Below are 23,432 nucleotides of genomic sequence, written 5' to 3' on the forward strand. Positions count from 1 at the left end.
TTGTGGAGTTTTGGGGGGTTTTTGAGCTGTATGATGGTTTACCGGGCCCATGCCTTATAGCTGGAGTATTCAGGCTGGCTGAGTGGTATCACTGAGGCTTTTTTTCTCCACTTTCTGGGTGGTGTCTGTGGGTTGGAGTCACATCAGGTGTATTGCAAGCAGTAGTACAATTGCAGCCTTGGAGCTGCGAGATTGGATTTCCTACAACAAGACAGACAAACCCAAAATAAAGAGACAAACTACCCGAACTGAAGTCAACGCCAAAGTCGAACAAAGTAGAAATGGACCACACGTTTCCAAAAAAGGAAAGAAGAGGCACTAGAGGTAAAATGATGTAAAAAAAAAAAAACAATAAAATGGCATAGTTTGCTTGGTTGCTTAATTCTCTAGTGGAATTTAAACAGCAGCTGGAAAACCACAAGCTTGACTGGAGTCCCTCACCAGAGAAAAAGGATCCAAGAGTTTCCCATTTATCCTAATTGCTGCCATTGGGTCTCAAAAAAAAAAAAATTTTTTTACTCAAGTCATACCGCACTACAGACAAAAATGACAATGCCACTCTTTCTCAGCCTCAAAACCCACAATAAGTGTAGGGGTTTCTGATAGCTGACAATATTCCAGAGAAACCTGTAGCTTTCTTAAATTTACCACAGCCTGCCTCCCTTCCCTCTGAGAAACCACATTTGCTCCTCTTCTACCAACCTGGCAGCTATTTAGCGAGATGGACATCCATTATCTTTGCCAACAGCTTCACACGGAGTCTCAACAAATAAATAGGTTGATATGACTCGGGGAATAAAGGACTCTTACTTGGCTTCAATAAGATAGTGATGACAGCCTGGTGGCTCTTAACAGGGACCACCTCATCACTTCTACAAATAGGATTCTAGTGACCTTGAGATGCAGAACTGTATTATTAAAAACCTGCACTCAGGCCATCTGGGCCAGGGGCTTTATATGGTTTTTAAGCCCTTAATAGCAGCTTGAATTTCAGTTGGGGTAACAGGGGTATTCAGATCTTCCACCCCTTCACTTAAGAGCCTAGGCAGAAGTATATCATCTAAGAACTTATTAATTTCAACCTCAGGTCTGTGCTTTGGCAAATAGATGCCAGTGTAATAATTCCTAAAAATCATCAGTAAATTTCTTTTACAGTTGACACCTCGCTCCTCTGGATCTTGTAAAACTGGGATATACCTAGAACCATTGCCTCATCAAGTTGGCTAACATACACCCAGCCTTATTGCTGTAATTTTACTTTGTGCACATTTAATGCACTCTGTTTCCATGTTGTGAGCTCTGTTCACTCGGGAAGGCTGCGTGCAAACTGTCACTTGTCCCTCTGTGGCTAAGCCTCCAGTTTTAGGATGCTAGCACCCAGTTTTTTTTTCCTCCTGCTAATAGAAGCTGTGATCTCCCCTCTTTACACCACTTCTGTGGCCTCCCAGAGTAAAACTGAGGCATCTACATGTTCCCTGTTAGTGTGACAATAATCGTTCCATTTATTTATTAATTGGACTTGGAAATCTTCATCTAAGTATAAATATTCAGGGAAGCGCCAACAATGAATTTTCCCCAATCTCTGAAACCCCTCAAGGTCCAAACAGAAAGAAGTGTGATCCAAGATCTCTAGCGGACCAAACTGGGTATTAACCACCTGTGCAAAAAAAATCCCCTGTTTATGCCTATACTCAATGTGGGACACAGTGTCATGTGTCCGGGTTACACGGGTATAGACCCTCTCAATGGGGTATAACACTCGTTAGATACTCACCAAATCTAGATACTTACACAGGTATGAGACTCCTTTAAGCGACTCTCACTATAAGTGCACTGCAAGATCAGTCCACTGACAGGTTTATGACTGTACCTCCTACCATAATGAGGGTCCCACCCGCTCCACAATTATGCACCAATGTTTCTAAAAATGCTAACAGCCATTCAGGGCATACACCGATGCTAATACACATTCTCTCCCCTGAATCATAGCCCTAACAAACATGAATCTTCCTAAAAGATCTTTCATCATCTAGTGCATTGTTGCCATGTCTTAACTAGAACAGCGACCCCTGCCTTCCAGTCATGTGCTGGTACATAATAAACCTCTTTAACCTAGATACATTTCAACTTTAAGTGTTCCACCTCATTTAACTTGGTTTCCTGTAAGCATGCCATCTGTGCTTTAGAACATTTTAGGGCCTGCAATGTTTTATACCATTTCACAGGCATGCCTATAACTGAAACATTCCATGACACCAATTTGTCATCCACCTTTATAGATCCTGAAAACATCCTGCTCCAATAAATATCTTATAGCATTAGCCTAGCCTCTGTCTTGACTAGATTGCAAACACTGGTCCTAAAGCTCCTAATATCCTTTCTGTACCAATAACCCTGAATGCAACTTCATGACTCGCCCCCACCCAGCATCCCACCCACTCATCTGGCCACCCCTCCTTTCCTACCCTTCCTTCCCATATCAAGTACTCTCTTTTCCCCACCTAACCACACCTCCCCCATGGGCAAATGATCACACTTAAGATGTGCAGTAGCTTCCTCCCACCTGGTTCCTCCCCCTCCCCCAGTCTCCCAAATGCCCCCTCCTAAACACTTATAAAAAGGCCTTTGCATCACATCAACGCCACAATATAAGTGTGAGCAAAAATACTTGAAATTCTTAAATAGAAAGAGAAAAGAATAGCATTCAGTCATCCACTCTCTTAATCCTATGGCCCTTATGTCATTTACAACACAAGAAGGTCCCAGATTTTAGAAGATGGGAGAGAAGGACTGCTGCCAGGTGCACAGTACTTTGAGAACAGATGAAAGGCCTCCTCCAAACGATATTAGCCCGAGGTCACTGTTCCGGTTATGCAGTCAATATGGTCACAGCCTTGTGATCAGCGAAGACTTGAGTTTTCCGTTCATGTCACTTGTGATGAGAATTTTACTTTGTTAACCACCTGTCACTTGCACATGCTTGAAAATTCTCTTCATCACGTGGCCAACCTGGCAGAATAATCTCCGATTCTGGTATTCAGTTCCTGGTTGTAAGATACTGCTACAACACCGCCATTTTATGGGAGAAGTTCAGTAAGTGGGCTATTACCACATGAGGACTCGTGGAGCCTTCCACATGCTTGCCAATGCGACTGGCCCTTTCTATTCATAGTTCATCCTGTTTGTCCAAAATAAGCTCATCTGTCAGCCAGTGTGCTACAAAACCCATCAGCTCTGCCTCCAATAAGGATTCAGGAAATGCTATACAGCGCAAATTGTTGCGACAGGATCTATTTTCTAGATTGTTCTCTTCATACTGATTACTTTAGGGCTGCCAGTTCTGATAAAGGTCTCCTTGTGTTTACATGCCATCACTTAACCTTGCTCATAAGGCTACCAATGCCCAGTACCACGTTAGACACTGTGGCTGTTCTGAAATTTTATCCAGCTTACCATGGCATCTGCTGGCATGCTCTCACCTGCTGCCATCTTTACCTCGGGAACTTGTGTGTTCTCTTCTTTCTTCTTAGATGACTTAGGTGATGTATCCAGGGAAGGTTTCACTATATAGCTTTCCATATTCTGCCACTTTCACCAATTCAACCAAGTATATTCAAAACAAAATAATTACAGCACCAGGGCACCCTGGAGCAGACAGAATATGCATCCTCCTCCACTCAGCACATCAAAAAAATCTCCCACTCGGTTTGTCATCTTTAAGCTTTTAAATGCTGCCTACAGCATACATTCAGGCATTCTTTTCTCAGCACAGTAAGAGATGTATTAAGTCATGCTGTATTACATGGCAGCCTGGTAGGTAAATACAATGATCACATGTACAATTACCACCAAGAGCATGGGCAAAGGTTCATCAAATGTTTTGTTAAAGCAAATAATAGGCTGTTCATTTAAAACCACAGAAAGCAGAGAAATTTTATTCATACAACTAGATGACAGAAACAATGTAGAAAGCAGAAAGGACCCATAACACATTTGGAGAAAAAGGGGCTTTAGAATCACCACTTCTGCCATAAATACAGCACAGGAATATCTCATAAGGATTTTACAGCTCACCTTGTGTAAGAAAAGCAACTTATAACATGAACTGAGTTCTTCAGGGCCAAAAGAGAAATTACATGCAGAATATGGATCACAAGACAGCTCTATCAAGCAAAATTTCAAGAATGCTCAACCTGAATTGATAATCATTCAAATGCACCTGCATTTTATTTTTTCCCCCTACTTTTCACTATCGTTTCTCAGTCTAATGTACACCTTGAGGTGTATTTTCAAAGCTCTTAGTTACAAAGTCCCATAGTAGCCTATGGAACTTTGTAAGTCTAAGTGCTTTGAAAATAAGCCCCCTAGTTACTTCACCAGTTAAGCTGTCACAAATAGATTGTTAGGCTAGTTAAATGGCATCACCTGAAACTTGTTTGTTGACCTTCATTTTAAACAAACAGTTGCACTGTAAATTGAATGGTTTGGGGATATTTAAAAAAACAATCTAATTGACCAGGCATAATTGACCAGAGGCCACATGATACCTTCTGAAGATGTCATTGCATAGGACACTTACTCCACAGCTGCTCAATAAAGGTTTTACATTGCCAAGCGCTTAACAGCTGTTGCCTGCATCATCATTATAAGGATGGCAATATAGACAGCCTCTCTGTGGCCAGAAGAAGAATCAGAGCCAGAGAAAGGTATGTATTTGCAACCATGTTTATTGACGCTTTATAAGAGTTTTTACTGTAGGGATGTCCAAAAATGAAGAAAAAGGATCACAGGTAAGTATAAACAAAAATGTAACAAGGTCAAATAAAACAGTCAAAGAGTCCAAGAGATAAAATCTGTGACCCGATTGAGGTCACAAATTTTCTCTCTTAGGCTCTTTAACTGTTTTATTTGACCTCACTACACTTATATGAATAAAAACTCTTAATATAGTTATTTTAAAACACACACTGTGAACTATACGAAGAAAAAAGTCTTCAGGCCTCTTTTACAAAGCTGCAGTAAAAGGGGCCCTGTGGTAGCATCAGTTCGTGGATCTGCCACGTGCCGAGGCCCCCTTTTACCGCAGTGGGTAACAGACTTTTTTTTTTTTTTTTTAAGGAAATGATCGTGTGGTAAGTGACCCGCTTGCTGCACGGCCATTTTCCAGAGGAACCCTTATTGCCACCTATTTAGGAGGTGGTAAGGGCTCCAGCACTAACCCAGCAGTAAATAGACAGAGTGTGGGGCTGCCCGATTACCAACGGGTAAGCCCCCACAGCGCTAAAAGATAAAAAAATATTTTTAAGCACCAGAAACGGAGCACGCTGGGGTAGGCACTATCGCCGGGCTACCACAGTGCTGAAATGACACGAGGCAAAGCGGCAGTAAAAGGGGCCTCTTAGTGTATGCAGTCAGCTCTATACCATATCAACATTAGACTCTCCCTTTGAATGAGATCATATGAAGGTTAGAACTGAATATTTCACTTTCCTTTGCAAACCTTAAAACTGTTAACACAATATTGAACATTTGTCACCTATTTCAGTTGAACTTCATTATGTTCCTAACAGTTTATTATTTTAAAAAACAACCCCTCTCCCACTTCCCGCTGTTCTGTAGTACAGCTATAAACCCACACTGCCAAGACATCTTGGTTTGCCGATTTGCTCCTTTGAGAAACCTCCACTAAGTACAGCAAAAAGAGAACAAGGAAGCAAAGTACACAGTGGCATCGAGGTGCTATTTCACTGTTAAAAATAGACATCAGAAGTTAATGACTAGGCCCTGCTTTCATTCTCACTGTCTTTACAATGTGTTATTCACCTAAAATAAAAAGTTTCATCATCAGCCCCAATGTCTCATATTGTAGAGCTTCAACTACAGAACATAAAACAAGCCTGATCATGAATGCTGCAAAATGTCTTTTTTTTTTTTAACCACTTCCAGCACAGATCTGCCTTTCCGCCTGATTAAAACTATGGCTGTCAACCCAATTTTCACTTCTCTTGGAATAATATTTTCTCTCTCACTGGATCAATCTTAATCTCGAAGTAAAAAACAAAAGAATCACAGAACAATTCTTTAAAAGGTGCTTTCCTTTTTCTCAACACAAATTTCTTGGGAACCCCTGCTATCCAATTGCCTGTGTAGAATGCAGCGTTCACAGTGGACACAACATGTCAATACCATCTATTATAATAGTAGAACAGTGCCACATCTGGCTACAGCTGGTAATGCAATTTCTCCTCCCCATGTTACTGCATACTCACTTTATAGAATACTGCCAGTTACACATAACTTAATTGTTAAATTAGATGTCAATTGGCACTAATTTAGTTACACATGGAACTTAGTCAGTATTCTATAACCATAGCAGGTAAATCTTTAAGAGCACAACTGATGGGGGAAGTGTGGATGTGGGAGGGGCATGGGCAGGTCAGGGGTCTGCCCAATACTAACACTACAAAGTTATAGAATACTGTCAGTTACATGTCTAACCAGCCATTGAGCCAGCATAAGGTGCTCATGTCTAATGTTGTGTGTGTAACTGCGGACTTGCACAAGTATTTTATAACAGCAATTAGGCGCCTAATTACCATTACAGAATTTGCGCTTAGCGCACACACTTCAGGTGCCTAACTTTAGGTGACCTTTGGAGAATTACTCCCTAAATGGGTCAGGAGATAATGTGTGCACAAAGCAAAAACATAAGTAATTAATTTTAGCAAAAAGCGCATCAGAAAGATAAGGAATAAAACATGCAGTACCTTTCCCCTTTCCACTTCTTTTGTGGTCATTACAATAACTCGAGAATTCTCCTGAAAAACCATTCTCCAGAAGTCATTTACTGTGGTCTGCAGGCAGCCCTGAGTAGCAATATAACGTTTTTTTGGCTTTGAATTGTTGCATTTACTTTCAAATTCAGGCTGAAATACAGAAGTAAAAAGGTGGTATCAGTAGACATCCTTTTCTTTGCCACACAGACTCTCATTTTGAGGTGTGTCCTTTCTCTCTATAAGACTTCCTTTATTGCACTGTAACTACTTAACTCCATTACTGCTCAGATTTCTATTTTTGACATGGTATGAATGCAATACTCTGCAGCAGATTTTATTTTTAAAGCTAAGAACACATATTAGCAGCTCACTTACCATAATTGTATTTGCATTAATATAATCTGAAACGGGTTCATTTGGATCACCATCATGTAAAACAACCCGAGTATGATCAACTAAAAAAAAGACAAATATGATGTTAATATCCTGTACACTTGGTAACCATCCAATTAAATCCTCAGTAAAGGACAAGAGTGTAGCCTGCACGGAGTCGCAGGGACAAGTACAGAGGGGTGGTTACCTGTATAGAACAGCACATACAACTCCAAATAAAGGCACAGCAAGTACAACTCTAGCCACCTTACCGGGCAGACTAGATGGATCATCATTTACTATGATACTATCGGGCTCATTTTCAAAGCACTTAGCCTCCCAAAGTTCCATAGAAACCTATGGAACTTAGCCTCCCAAAGTGCTTTGAAAATATGCCTCTATGTGGCCTTTAACTAAAGCTTAGCGCATGCTAACGGACATTAACACTCGCTAATTCTGCATCTCCTTTTTTTTTTTTTATTTATGCTTCAAAAGAACAAGATCATGGAGAATAAATCTCCTATAGATATCTAAAACATCAACATTCAATCATTGTCAACATTCATTTTTCCCCCTCCCCTTTACTCCCCAACCCCAACTTCCCATCCCTCCTCCCTAGCCCTTCTTCTCCCCTCTCCCCCCCCCCCCAGCCCGTGACCCCCCTCTATTGCCATTCTGAATCTATATCTTGCATCTTCTATTTTATACCAATGGGCCAAGTGGAATTTAGGGCATTCCAATGTCTGTTCACGTGCACTAAGCTTCTTACAGGGACTGATATCACTCTCCTTACACTGTAAAATCCCTTTGTTTTACATTTCCAATAATATCTGGTATGCCTTATCCCTGTCTAAATTATCCAGCAAACTATGATATGGTTTCCAAATAACCTTTGCTACTTTGCTTTTGCAGTTCTGGGGTATTCAGTATACAGTGGAATTCAGATAGAATGACAAAATCTAGCAGATCAGATCCTCAGCATACTTGTGAACTGAGCACATAAGAAATAGAAAAACCATTACCAAAGCAAACTACACAGAAGTCTCAGATCACACCTACGTTATCACTTAACACCCACAACAGAAATCTCAGCTCAGCTCATTTTCCTATACTGAGCAGAGAAGCAGACCTGAATGGAAACCACTAAAAAGGGGGAGGAAAAACCTGGGGGGGGGGGGGGGGTAAGACTGCTCCACTAGAATAGCATGGGCACTGACACAGACTCTAGTGAACATCTCATGTCAGCAAGAAGGACAGAGGCACAAGAAAAAGTCTAATACTTACAGGGCAATATATTTTTGTATCGGTTTTTGTTTTTGTTCTCTTGTCGCTGTCCTTCTTTACGACTATACAGGAGTTTACATTCTTGCTGCTGTAAAGTCTAAGTGGGGAAAAAAATTGATCAAGAAAAAGATTCAATGGAACTTGTAACAACATCACAAACAGTTCATTAAACATGTTTATCCACTCCTGGCCTGGCTGAGATGACATTTAACCATCTCTCTGACCTCATGTGAAACTATCTTCAAATCAGTCACCATCTTGTCAAAATCTTCCTACTTTCTTACTCATCTATATGTTACAACTTTGCTTTACCCTTCACTACCAATTATAATGTTCTATTACGTATTGTGTTGTCATTGCAAGTAGTATACCATGCCATATTTTGTATTGTTACTTGAATATTTTTACTGCTGTAATTGCCTATTGCTCATGTTTGATCTATTCTTACTGTACACCGCCTTGAGTGAATTCCTTCAAAAAGGTGGTAAATAAATCCTAATAAATAAATAAATAAATAGTCCAATGTGATAATTTAAAATTCTTAAGGCAGATAATTTTGTATCATGTAGAAAGTGAAAACAGACAAAGGGAAACAGGACTTGATATACCGCCTTTCTGAGGTTTTTGCAACTACATTCAAAGCGGTTTACATATATACAGGTACTTATTTTGTACCAGGGGCAATGGAGGGTTAGGTGACTTGCCCAGGACCAAAGTCCACCACCCTAACCACTAGGCCACTCCTCCATGCCAGTCATTGAAGTGATCTTCTCTGAAATGAGGTATAGTGCACCAGAGCAACCTCTGAGTCCCTGAAACTGTGGTCCCCAAGTCTGGCCACCAGATGTCACTACTTTGCAATGAAGGGGGCTGTAGGCACTGCTTCTGTAGTATCCCCAGGCCCATGAAATAATGACACAGCTTGGAAATGTAACCCAGGCAGTACATGACATTTAGCCAGCCCAAAATGCATATCATCATTTTAAAATAATTTCAATGGTCTTATGGGATAAAAGTGTTAAAGCTACAGAATGACAAAAATTAAATAACTATTAGAATAATTTTCAAAGCCATTTACCCAACACCCCACTCAAAACTCTCTGCACTGTTTCACGGTTGTGGACACTTATCCATGAGAAAAAGGAGCAGATCCAAGAGTGGGTGGAAGACAGGCAATTTCAGCTACAGACTTTGTTCTGGTTACAAATCAAGTACAATATCTGCAGGGAGAAATCCACAGGGAGTTTTCCTGAACATATACTTGAAATTCCACCCCCCCCCCCCCCCACACACACACACATATATATACTTGAGATATCAAAATTACTTTCAATATGTTTCTAACCAAAGGCTCACAAGCACAAACTGTATTTACAATGAAAGAACAAGCAGTAATATATATGACCTGTAGATTATTTTCTACCAAGGGTCTCACTTAGACACAACCAAAGAATTGCTATTAAAAAAAATAATTATAATAATTCATGAGTAAGGATTAAGATTTACACACACATACTTATACTGGTGGCTACCGCTGGTCTCTGTCAGATGAATTGAAGCATAGGATGGCTGATTCTTTTATAGTGTCCACTGCTACACTGGCATCTCTGAGCTGTTCAAAAGGACCAGGTCTGCTTTCAGTCCCTTGGCACAGCTCCACTACACCCTGTGCTCTTTTCTAACAAGAGCGAGCAACCTTTAAAATAAGGGACATGTGACGTGAGAGTCTACGTTCAGTCTTCTGACTCTAGATATGGCCAGTCATCCATAAATGCAGTAAGAAAGAGAGCAGAAGCAGGACTTTCCATCCATCCGTCTTCCCTTTACAGGAACCTTTTTAAAAGTACCATCTATGAGGTCCAAGTCCCTGTATAGGTAAATGACTCTGAGGGATTTTCCCTTTGGAGTTCTCTACGGTAGGTGGTGCACAACCAGAGCCTTTATGTAATGCAGAAATTCTCCACTGCCCACCAACCCGATCCTCACTGCTGCATTCATGGCTTATGTGAGGCCATAAGTGAACTGCAAGAAGTGACCAGGAACAGTCTGTATGAAGAAGCTATAGTTTTATCAACCAAAGTGCCAACACTGAGTCTTAACAGACAGAACTGTCTTTCTTTGAAGGAGAAAAGCTTCAGAAGAAAGAAGCACTTCCCTAATGTTTCGGAACAGCAGCAATTGATCTTGCTCTAAATCTCATTAAGTGATTGTGGAAAATTTCTGAGGACTCTTAACAAGGAATTTTCTACATGTGGCTGGTTGCTGCCTTCTCCTCTGGGGTATCCAACAGAGCCTGAATAATATAAGTATTTAAATGAGGAAATGTGGTGACTGAAGTTAGAGCAGGATTTTTTTGTTCTTTTTCCAGTTTGTGCTGCCTTTTTTATTTCAAATAATTGTATTTATTATCATAATGCCTGCCATGAGTGGGAAAGCGCGGGGTACAAATGTAACACAAAAAAAAAAAAATAATAATAATAACCAGAATAGCAGCAATGCAGCAGATCAAAAACTATATCAAATAATGATCATTGTAAAATGTACAAGCATTTTCAGGAAGGCTGCAAAATATAATCAATAACCAATTCCATATATATATATAGGAACAAACAGTAACGGACAAAAGAAAGAGCAGATAGAAGAAATATACTCGGTAAGAGAACCAGGAGGTCAGGAAGGGAAGCATAATCCACAAAACAATACAGGTATGTTATAAAACATATAATGTGCAGTAAAAGAAAAATTTATACACAAATCCTATCAGTTGATGCCATCAATGGGCTAAGTTAAAGGAGTGTAAGAGCCTGAAAAAGAGGGGCCCAAAGAAAATAGGATCCCAGGGTTTGCGCTTCTGTAGCCAGACTACTCTTTCCAATGCGGAAACTCTTCAAACTTTATCTAACCAGAAACGTTTGGAGGGCAATGCTGTATTTTTCCATTTCTGTGCAATGCAAACTTTGGCAATAAGCAACAACTGTCTGATTAAATCTAAATGTTTATGAAAAGCTAAATGGACTCCATTTAGCTTTCCATAAGCATTTAGAATTAATCAGTTTGTGCTACCGTTTTCTTTTTTAATTTTTATGAAGTCTTTATTGGTAAATAATACACAAATTGTGAAACAGAACATATCATTCGATTCATGATATAATCAATGAAATAGCACACAATTCCAATGCTTCATCAAACAAATATTAATAACATAATGGCGCTCTAGTTATAAACCAAATGAACGCCTCTTCCTACACTAACACACCTATTAAACTGTTCAGAGTAGCCAAACGAATACTTCAGTCTTTATCATTTTTTAATTGTGTCCCCCATTACACCCCCTCAGACCTCTCGAGACCCCCCCCCCCGTCCCACCCCTCCTAGCCCTCCCTCCCTCCCCCCCCAATCGAACAGCAGCTTAATCTATGGTGTCAATCAGATTATACATGAAGAATAAAAGGGTCCCAGATCAGGTGCCATCTACACAACTGGTTGCGCCTTTCCGCTAGCAATCTTTCCATCTCACAAACATGCCTCAATTTTTGTATCCACCGATTTATCGGAGGGGTTGTGGGCTGCTTCCAGTGGGCTGCAATTACAATTCTAGCGGCACTAATAGCCTGCTTCAAGAAGATTTGCTGGGTATGAGGCCTACCCGCAGCACCCCCAGAGAATAGAAAAAAGGCCGGGCTCCATGGTATCTGGCTACCCGTCCATCTCTGCAGCCTGCTACGCACAGACCTCCAATAGGCACCAACCTTCCTGCATGCCCACCATATGTGACCCACTGTGCCCTTTACGCCACAACCCCTCCAGCACAACCCCGTCATTGTGGGGTAGATGCGGCGAAGACGCTCAGGCGTCAAGTACCATCGGTACAGCACCTTCACCGCATTCTCCTTAAAGGGTACATGAGACGACACTCCCACCACAGCCCGCTCCAATCTCTCCCAAGTCGCGTCTTCCAGTTCCATGCCCAGCTCTCTCTGCCAGCTCTTCCTATGAAGTGTGTATTTCGGGGACTGCCTATTTACAATTTGATAAAGGCGTGATATCAGTCCACTTGTCCCGGGTGGACCTGTGCAAATTACCTCTAGGGTTGATTGTTTGTGCTACCGTTTTCTTAGTCGTTAAGGCCCCAATACTCAGAAGCAAACGCAGGCACTAGAGGCCATTAGCACCAGAGTAGCGCACGCATTAGTGAGTGCAGAATCCTCAGAGGCTCTAGCACAGGAAAGAACGAGCGCACCAAAGATTAGCGCAAATAGCATGCTAATTTAGTCAAACAGATTTTAAATGAGGTTGTTTCCTATTCTCTTCAGAGAACAGCACACTAAACAAGGCGACCCTTACCACTGAAAGAATAACACCAGCTCAGAGCAGGCGTTATGGTGTTTAGAGAGAGGATTTCTCATGATTCTCTCTTTTAAAACTGCCGTTTTTTCTTTAATTTTGAAGCAGAAGGAAGCCCGTGCATGTCCCCCCTCCTTGCTTTCGCTTTAACAGTGTGCATATAATTTGCATACCATTTCGTTTACACATTGGCAAGCTATTTTCTGCGCTGTTCTGGTGGTATAGTTTCAGCGCTGTTGGCCTACAGCAGGAGTTCTAAGCATCAGGGCCTAAGGAGCCCTTTTAACTAAAGCCTAGCACGCACTAAAGGAATTAGAATGCGCTAAATGCTGCATCTCCTACTTTATACCTGCTGAATTGTATGTAATTCATCAAAAAGGTTAACCCCATCACCCTAGTCTTAAGAACAATGGCTTCATGGCTCATTACTAGGGATGGGCAATAATTACAAATTTCAATCATAATCAATCATGCAATTAATTGCGATTAATCATGGCATGCATTTTGGGCATTTCTCTCACCCTTTCCTACTGGCTCAATAGAACACAATCATTTCTCTCTATTTCTTTCACCCTCTTTCTCTCTCTCATGCCCCCCCCCCCCCCCCCAAGCCTTCACCCAGATTCTATGAGGTTTTCCCGCTTGGAGTCTGTGAGAACATCCAAGGTTCCGGACTGGGGTCTGAGGCTTTTCCTTCCATTCTTTAAAGTTTTATGACACCATTATATGCTTGTATGGTTCATTCACAATATTTTTTTTTTTGTTTTCCAGTTGTTAGTATAACCACAGTGTCTGTTTTTTTTCTGGAAGACTTTTTGGGGAGCCCTGTTTTTAAACTGACATCCCAATTCAGTGTGCTATTTGTTGTCCCTGATTCTACTCACTGAATCAGTGCTTCAAGTCCCATAATATACCAGGATAGGGCTGTCAGAAATCCAGGACTAGTCTAAAATTTCCCTGCTAGAACTGGAGCACTCAGCAGCTCTCCAGTTCTAACCATTAAGTCACTCCATTTGAAGCTTGTATCTACCTAGTGCCCTTGCATTGTCCCTTATATTTCCGGAGAGGTGAAATGTGTATGATGTGTGTGGGGGGGGGGGGGGGAGCCATTAGAAGGAGGGCAAAGAAAATTAATTTGAAGTGGAAGTGGAATTGGAGGTAGGGAAGAAACTAATACAGGAAAAGCCATCACAGTTTTAATCCAGCCCTGGTTAGGATTGTTTATTTATAACATTTATATCCCACTTTATCCCAGCAACCTGAGTTCAATGTGACTAACAAAACAGTGACATCACATCATAAAGAACGCAAAGTAAACATACTACCAGACTATAATACATAGTAGATTGCAATAGAAAAAGAAAGTTTTAAAAAATCCAACAGAGAATGAAAACAAAGATTCAGTAAGGAAAAACTGACTAGGCAAGGAGATCAACATCTGCATCTAAAACGCTCCCAGAGGAAAGTTTTTAACATTTTACGGAATATCATGTAATCACACTGACCCCTTCCCCTAATTGACTTCGGCAAGGAGTTCCAACATTTCATGCCCTGATAAGTATTAGTAGATATACAAGGCTGGCCTAAAATACATGTTCTTCTACTCTACTGCCCTTCTCTAAATTTGGCAGAATGGGATCTTGTGTATCAAACTCTGGCAGATGCTATTGTTAAGTTTTGTAACTTGATTATATTGGCAGATTTCAATGTTCATGTTGATTTTTCAACTGACCTGCAATCTTTACATTTTCTTAACTTTCTCACTGACTTCAGCTTATTTCAGTTTGTTAGTGAACCAATGCACTCTGCAGGACATAACTAAATCTAGAGTATCTCCAATCTCATTACACTTCCATCTCTTGGAAAGTTTCGAACAGTCCCAATCTCATGGACTGACCATCATCTCCTCCTTTTTTCTCTCTCTCTCTTGGCACATCTGTCATCTTCACCCCCCCCCCCCCCCCGACCAGGCCAGTGGAGAAGGAAATTGCATTCTATTGATCAGAGTTCCTTTCCAACTTTCTTGGACCTCTTTTCTGTGACTTTGCAAACCTATCCCTTAACCAATAACTGCAATTATAGAATTCTCATCTCCATGTTAATTTTAAATTGACAAGGTAGCCCCATTACATTCTGTAAAACTTCCCCAATCCTAACCATAAACCTTGGTTTCACCAAGGCCTCATTCTCCTCAAGCGCCAAGTGAGGAGAGCAGAAAGACTGGCATAAACACAAAATAACAGACACTTATCTTGCCTGCAAAAACCAACAGCATTATTACACAGCACAACTGCAAAATGTCAGAAGGAATTTTTACACTAACTTGATCCAGAATATATTGGACTCTAATAAGAAACTGTTCTCAGTTTTCAATGACCTTACACAGCCACATTTAGAACCAGATTCATTTGCTGTTCCTACTGCTGATTCACTAGCTCAATTTTTTCTTTCAAAGCTCAGTTTCCTACAATCATCGTTTCCTATTGTAGATAGCTGTGACCCTATTCGGCTAACACCAACTCCAAGTTCTCAGTGGTTTTCCTTCAACATACCCTCTGAGGAGGCTGTGACCAAATCTATCTCTGTTTTAAATATTACATCAACCATTTTATATCCAATTCCTTCATCTTGGATTCCTAAGTTTGGCTGAAGGAATTGTCCCAGATTCTCTTAAGACTGCGATAATATGTCCAACCTTCAAAAAAAAAAAAAAAAACAATCTGCAGATCCCTCTGTTCCACCCAACTATCACCTTATGTCAAATATTCCAATTTTGGCAAAGATCATTGAAAATACTGTTTTCCAGCAGTTACGATCACATCTTGAATCTGTATTAGCCTTACACCCTTGACATTCTGGGTTTCAGAATGGGCTGCAGTACGGAAACTGTCTTGGCAGCTCTTCTAAGTGAGATCTACAGTAAACTGGAAGGCTTCATCACAGACAGTATCACTCAACCTATTTTCTGCCTTTGATGTCATTAACAGCATTTTTCTCTTTCAAAGGCTCACCTCTGTTGGTATAAACAACACAGTCTCTATAATTGTTTTGCATCTTTTTTTCAAAACCATTGGTTTAAGGTAGCCATGAAGGATAAATTATCAGCAGGATTATCATCCCTCATGTGGGGTCCCACATAAGGGATTATCACCAATTTTTAAAATCTTTTGCTCAGTCCCCTCGCTGTTCTAATTCAATCTTTAGGCTTTGGTGCATACTTTTATGCAGACAGCATTTTTATTATTCAATACACCGCTAATACAAACCTTGATCTTGGACCTCTGCAAGTCTGTCTACGTAAGGTTGCCAGCTGGTTGCATGAACATCATTTCATACTACACCCACAAAAAACAGTAGCATGCTGGATCATAGGTCATGCTTCCCCTCCTTCTGTGTTCCCATCTGTATTCACATTGACAGATGACAAATACTGTCCCCAATCCTTCTCAGAAGGAATCCCAGTTGTCACTAGCATTTCCAGGCACAGTAATATCAGCTTCTAGCAGCCTCAGGACAGCAGTCTCTGCCTTCAACCCTTAGCTCAGTGACAGAGAACTATACTTCCATCAAGGGCCATCATTTGCCAGCCCTCTCTTCTATACTCCAATCACACCCATTGACAACACTACACTCCTCTAGCTGTTTGCTTCCTCTCCTCCCTCCCATCCCAATTAGACGATTGGGGCACTTTGCTTTTCAAATCTGCTTACTTCCAGCAGATGACCCACCTTCATCCCTTACACAATCAGGATGAGAATGGATATCGTGTTGCTGCCAGTGCCCATGGGACATACAACAATTGTCATGGCTGCCATCAATATCATCACTATTGTCAGTACACCCAGCTTGTCCCTACCTCAGACATTAGGTTTCATAAAACAAACAAACGAATTGCACACTAAGGAAGTCGTAGGCGATATCTTTCTTAGACTAATTTAATATATGCAATACTAAATTTTATAGTTATTTAACTGCATTTTTTTCACCATTACAGCAATATTAAAACAAACCTTTAAAAAGCCACCAACCACAAAATTCAGCAGTCAGCTCTGTAAATGAGGTGCAACTGTAGAATGAATTAATGGTGAACAAAGACAGTTCTTTATTAAGTACTTCTGCAGTGAAAGTATACATAAGTAGAATGAATATTTTCCATCATTACACTGAAGTGTTGATGGCTACCGTGGGGCTGGAGCATACACAGCAGTGCAGCACCAAGAAACGGTGACACACATTCATTTCTGCCAGTACGACAAATTGTTATTTTTATAGCATGACGATATATGCACAGAACTGGCCAGATACACATAAGAGATAATCCTAGACACTATGCATGTAACAAAAGAGCAAAAATGACAGAGGAAAAAAAAACATTTAAATATGCAGAATAAGTAGCCCAACTCCCTGATAGTGGACAGAGGGCTGTCATACATGGCGCGTCCTTCCTCACCGTTTCCCTGTCAGACCTGGCCTCATAGCTAGAGTGAATTTTGACGGCAGCTTCAAAGGTTGGGAAGACAATACCAGACAGACTTCTACAGTCTGGGTCCTGTAAATGGTAAAGACGGATCAGGATCAAGGCTGAGGTGGGCTTCAACAATAACATAGTAGGTGGCGGCAGAAAAAGACCTGCATGGTCCATCCACTCTGCCCAACAAGATAACTCATATTTGCTGCTTTTTGTGTATACCCTACTTTGATTTGTACCTGTGCTCTTCAGGGCACAGACCGTATAAGTCTGCCCAGCACTATCCCCGCCTCCCAACCACCAGCCCCGCCTCCCAACCACCGGCTCTGCCACAGACCGTATAAGTCTGCCCAGTACTATTCTCACCTCCCAACCACTAGCCCTGCCTCCCAACCACCGGCTCTGGCACAGACCGTACAAGTCTGTCCAGCACTATCCCCGCCTCCCAACCACCAGTCCTGCTTCCCACCACCGGCTCTGGCACAGACCGTATAAGTCTGCCCAGCACTATCCCCGCCTCCCAACCACCAGCCCCGCCTCCCGATCTTGACTAAGCTCCTGAGGATCCATTCCTTCAGCACAGGATTCCTTTATGCTTATCCCACGCAGTAACTCCCATACTTGGAAATTAGGACCAGCGCCGGGCAGACTTCTATGGTCTGTGCCCTATAATTGGCAGGGAGAGATAAAGTACCAATGTTTAACCATGAAGAAGTAGAACCTGTGCAGTGTGTCTGACACAACTCTAGACACCTTGGTGGGTAGACTGCATGGACTGTGCAGGTCTTCATCTGCCGACATCTGATATGTTAATATGTTACTATAACAGATACAACATGCATACTGTAATCTGCAGAGAGGACAAACTCATCGTAGTGATCCACAGTTTATGCAGGGCATGGCCCTGTAGGAAATGCATAGAAACACCAAAATCATTTTCCATTCGATTTCTTCCTTCAACATTCCCAAAGGATGGGCCACCACGAAGACAGCCTATGAAAGTGAAATCAATCACCACATTTTGCAAAAAGTCATGATAAATATGCTTTTGCCAATGTGACAAAGTGTGTAACCTAGCCAGAAGGGTATCGGAGAAAGTGGAGACCCCTGTGGCACTCCACATTCCGATAGCCATGGAGATGGCATGTTTGTAGGCCCTTTGACTTGGTAGGATCTTGTAGTGATGAAGCTTTTTATCCAGTTAATGATGTTGCCACTGTAGCCGGGTCACCCTTCCAGGACCCGGCTGGGGCTGACCCTGCTTAGCTTCCTTCCAAGCACAGCGACTGTTCGGTCCCACACCTCAATGGACGTCTCTCCGATCTGGCCTCAAGCCCCAGGGAGTCCTCTGTTTGTCCAATTTCCTTCTTGTTCCTTTCACAAATGCTCACCCAAAAGCCAGTGCTCTTATAAAAAGTTTTTATTTTGTCTTTCTTTTCTCAATTCAACATAATACTCTTCCCTTTAATTCAAGCACAACCGGAAGCATTTACTTTGTGTCTTCTAATGAAACACTCTTCAGGCCCCAGAGCAGTTCATACAGCCTCTTTCATTTCCCTCCCCTTTCCCTTGCTGGGGATGTTCTCAAATGGTCACAGTTCAACACAGCAAACAAAAAACAGTTTTCCTCACATCCCCCCTCAATTCTGATACTTAAACCGGGCGGTCTTTCTTTCTAGTTTCAGAGGCAAGTGTACCTGTCATATTTTAAACAGAGTCCTTCCCTCAGTTTTTCTCCTCCAGTCTTCCAACACCGGAGGTTTCAGAAGGGATTTGAATGAATCCGGCACCGGATAGAGACGAATCATAGACTTAGTGGATCTAAAAGAGGAATATGGCACATTCCACTGATCCTGAATGATGTCTCTGATATCCTGGTGCATAGGAAAGGTCTTACCTGGCCTTTAAATGCTCTTCACTAGAAGATCCACCTTCCGTCCTTCTACAACAGGAGACTCCTCTTCCTCAAAACGTAAAGTAGTGGAAACGAAAGAGATTAGCTCCTGTAAATCCTCTTTGTGGAAAATTCTAACCACCAAAAGATACTCCCCCAGGAGGAGAAAGTCAGGACCTAAGTCTACCTGACTAGAGTCATCAGCTACATGTTCTTCACTTAAAAAAATCTTGTCCCTCGAGAGAGAGCATGTTCTGGTCTGGCTCAGAACCCACATCCTCATCCATATCCCAGGATGCTTAGCAGAGACCATCGGACCTGCTATAGACCTTCTCAAAGAAGTTGAAGGAGGGTCTAATTTTTATAGGAGAAAAGCCTTGAACATTTGCAGGACGAATTCAGGAGGGAAACCCCCTTTTGACCCTGCAGGTAGAACAGGCTGCTGTGCCAAAAGAATGGGCAGAGAAACAGACTGCTCTGCTAACCCTGACGGAGCAGAGAAAATGGCGGCATTTCCCGCCAAAACCGGAGCCGTCGGCTTATCTTTATAAAAGCCCAAATCCATACCTCCCACGACCACCGCCGAGACTGAAACAGCGGGACCTGTCTCCAGTAAAATTTCTGAAGCAGTGCAATATTTACAGCACTCACTCACTCCTAAATCTCACTGCTGACAATCCGCAGTGGCAGAGTTTTTCCGACATGACATTAAGAGGCACCAGCACGACCTCTTTTGTTTTGTTCCTCTTTTAAGTCAGTTATGTTTCTTTTAAAAACGGTAACTCCTGAAACGCTGAATCTGTCAATGTAACAACCGAGGCTAGCTGCCACAAACAGAGGAAAGGAAGCTGCCTTGCTCGCTTGCACCTCACATAAACAGCTGTTCGATTTTTTTTTTTTTTTACGTGGCTGCCTCTCCCTGCCTTGAACAGCTCTTCCCCAGAAGAAACTGAGGCAATTATAATTAAAAGAATAACCAGCGCATCTCGCTGACACTAGGGAGGACTTGGGGAGAGGGAGCCGGCCACCCAAGTATGACACCCCCCAAGGCTGAAAGAGACCCACGGGCCTCAGCCTCCACAACCAGGAAAACACCAGATGCACAGAAGAAGAACCATAAAACACAACTATATATATTTTTTTGATATCAGCTAAATCAATCAAGAAAAAAAGAAAGAGAAAGCATTAAATAAGGAGACTGACGGGCTCACCATCTTCCATCTGCTGGAGACTGAGAATACTGAATCTGTCTCTAGCTGGCAGGGCTCTTATTGGCTCTCTCTAGAGTCTAAGTTCTCAGTCTGCACCTGCTGGAAGGCGTGCCAGTCACATTCTGGGCTGGTCCGGAGGGACTCTAAGAAAATCTGTGTTGAAAACACCTGAAATTTTCATAGGTTGCTCACATTGGGTTCCAAGAGCACACTGAACGCTTCCCTTCCTTTATCGGCACTCCTTCTCTCATCACGTCTCCACCTCCTTTCATATCCTTTTCTTCACCTGTCTTCCTCTACCGGCACTCTTTCTCCTCTCATCACATGCTGGTAAAGAGAGGAGAGGCTCTGCATTCACAAATACCCTATCTTCCCCCCCCCCCCCCCCCCCCCCAGCAACAGGCACAAATCATAACTAGCACATTTTTTACATGGAAGTTACCTTGTCCCCTTAATCCTCCCCCCCCCCCAAGTCCAGCATCTCTCCTGTACCTCTTCCCTACATGTCCAGAACCTCTCCCTCCCTACTTCCGTTAGGGGGGTCCAGTGCCAGCATCTCTCCCCTCAGCTCCCACACGAGGCAGCTTCTCTCTCCCTTATCTTCCCTCAGCCCCACCACCACCTCTTCTGCCCTGAGCCGCCACCATCCCACACTCGCAATTCCAGCATCTCTGCCCTCTTCTGGTCTTAGACCCCCTGCAACTGCTGCACCTCTCCCTCTCCTTCCCTTAGCACCCCCCCACCCCATAACGACTCCAGCACCTCACCCTCTTCTGCCCTCAGGCTCCCCCACTCCCCCGCAACTCCACTGCCTCTTCTTCACCAGCCCCATCATCCTGTCATCAAGCTGTCTTCGCCAGCTGCAACAGCCATAATGAATTTCCTGGGCCAATATGTAACTTTTCCTCTACAGCATCCCACCTGCACATAAACATGAAGTTGCAGCAGAGGGCAGGACACGGCAGAGGAAAGGATCGAGGTCGGCCCAGGCAGTTCATTATGGCTGCCGCTGCTAGTGAAGATATAAGGTTTGATGACCAGGGGAGGGGGCTGGTGAAATAGAGGCACTGGACTCATTGGAGGGAGGGGGTGAAGGCTGAGGGCAGAAGAGGAAGAGGCTCTATATTCACAGCAAATGGGAAGAGCAAGGAAAGGAAAGAGGAGAGACCACGTTGCAAAATTTAAAAAAAAAAATGCTTTATGTGCTGGCTCCCCAATGCACCTTTCAGGAGCTCAAAACACACACACCAATCAGGGCATATTTTTCTTTACAAAATAAGAAAATTATTACATGGGATTAAAGTTGTTCTTGCCAGTTATTTTTCATTTAACAATTTTGACTCATTTGACTCTCCTATTTTGGTCTAGACATGAGAAAGAAGCTGTACCGCTTCTGTTACAACCCTAGCTGCAGTGGTATGGCCACATCAGGCTTTCAAGATGACTAAGAAGGCTGCGTAGAGCAACTGTGGTTAGCAGACAATCACCAACGAGTGGGGGCGCCAGGTGTTAGGACAGCAGCCTCAAAGGTCTTGATGGATGTTTGGATTATTGGAGAATGTGGGGGGGGGGGGCAGGGGGCTAAATGTTGGACTTATGGGAATCAAAGAATATGACAAAAGCCTATAGAAGAAGAGAAGCTGGCATAAACTGACGCATGGGAAATATTCAAGAGTGAATCCTATTTGGGTTGACTAGGTAGGCCAACTGGCCTTTTGCAGCCATCGTCTACTATGTTAACTTCTAGTTTCAAGTTTAACATTTATTTGATATACCGTCCAAAGGTAAACCCATCTAGGCAGTTTACAAAGGTGTCTAATTATTGGTACAACAGATACTAGTACAGACAGAAAAAAAAAAGATAAAGGAGAAATACAACTTAGGAAGATCAGCAATAATGCTTTCCTACTGTAGATTTTAAAGCCCAGGGTCGCCACTAACTCAAATCCTAAGAAGTGACTCAAAATGGAAAGCCTACAAAATAAAGTAAAAAAAAAAAAAGTATGCTTTGAGACAATTTTTTAAACTTCTGGAAATAAGTTTCTAATCTTAAATGTAATAGGAGAGAGTGGGACCAGTAACACTAAAGATGGAGCGACATAGGAACTGACAGCTTATATGGCTTATCCATACTATCTTTTCTTCTCCCTTAGAGATCCTTTGCGCTTGTCCCCAGTCTTCTTAAACGCAGATACATTCTTCATCTCTACTGGAAGACTGTTCTTTACGTAAAGAAGTATTTCCTTAGATTACTACTGAATCCATCCCCCTTCATCTTCAACCTATGCCCCCTTATTCCAGAGCTTCCTTTCAGATGACTCTATGCATTTATACCATAGAGGTATTTAAATGTCTATCAAATTTTCCATCCCATCTTTATTCCAATTACATCCAACCTAATGTGAAGAAAGGTAGGGATTACCAAAACGTTCTACTGAGAGAATCTGGTACATGCAAAAAAAGAGTAGGGGATTAGAAATTATGACAAAAGTTGTACCACATAGTAAGAGTGACAATTGGATAATCATAAAAACACAAGGCCACTCTTTTATGTTTAAATCTTTTTTATTGAGCAGTCACAGCGACAAGAACCAGAAACATACATAATGTAAACAACGCTGCTATAACAGTGGCTCTGAACGATCAGCTGAATCAAAAAAAACAGTTTTTGCCATAAACAATTTTATAACCCCCCCCCCCCTTCCCCAACCCTCCCCCCCCCTACTACCCCAACTCTTATTCCTCACTTGTACACATCTCTACCCAAACAGTGATACCAACACAAGTGAAGTTGTACATCAATTCTGCATCCTACTCTACAACCCCCAATCCACCCTCTTCTAAAAGGCCACTCTTTTAATAGTAAAAGGGTCTCACAAAGCCTCATTCATATATTTTCACACAGAACATGAGATGCTTCAGCTGCCTTTCAAATGTCAACAAATATTAACTAGACCAACTTACCTCAAATTCTTCCCAAAAGCCTTGTTTTACTTTGTCTGTGGTCTCAGCCAATTTGCTGAGTTCTCTCACCCGGCTCTCAATCTCTGCTGCATTAATACGGGTTGTATTCAGAGGCTAGA

The 23,432-nt window shown here is 42.1% G+C and overlaps 1 protein-coding gene across 1 annotated transcript in view; it reads right to left on the reverse strand.

The window, feature by feature from the left end:
- Nucleotides 1–23,432, reverse strand: part of PTPN11 (protein tyrosine phosphatase non-receptor type 11) — an 82,306-nt gene that overhangs the window by 37,540 nt on the left and 21,334 nt on the right. The window contains 4 exon segments of the mRNA XM_030217524.1: nt 6,768–6,926; nt 7,152–7,231; nt 8,433–8,529; nt 23,314–23,427. Of these exon segments, the coding sequence (XP_030073384.1) occupies nt 6,768–6,926; nt 7,152–7,231; nt 8,433–8,529; nt 23,314–23,427 (450 nt within the window).

The sequence above is a fragment of the Microcaecilia unicolor genome, chromosome 11 (genome assembly GCF_901765095.1).
Source record: "Microcaecilia unicolor chromosome 11, aMicUni1.1, whole genome shotgun sequence".
NCBI lineage: Eukaryota > Metazoa > Chordata > Amphibia > Gymnophiona > Siphonopidae > Microcaecilia > Microcaecilia unicolor.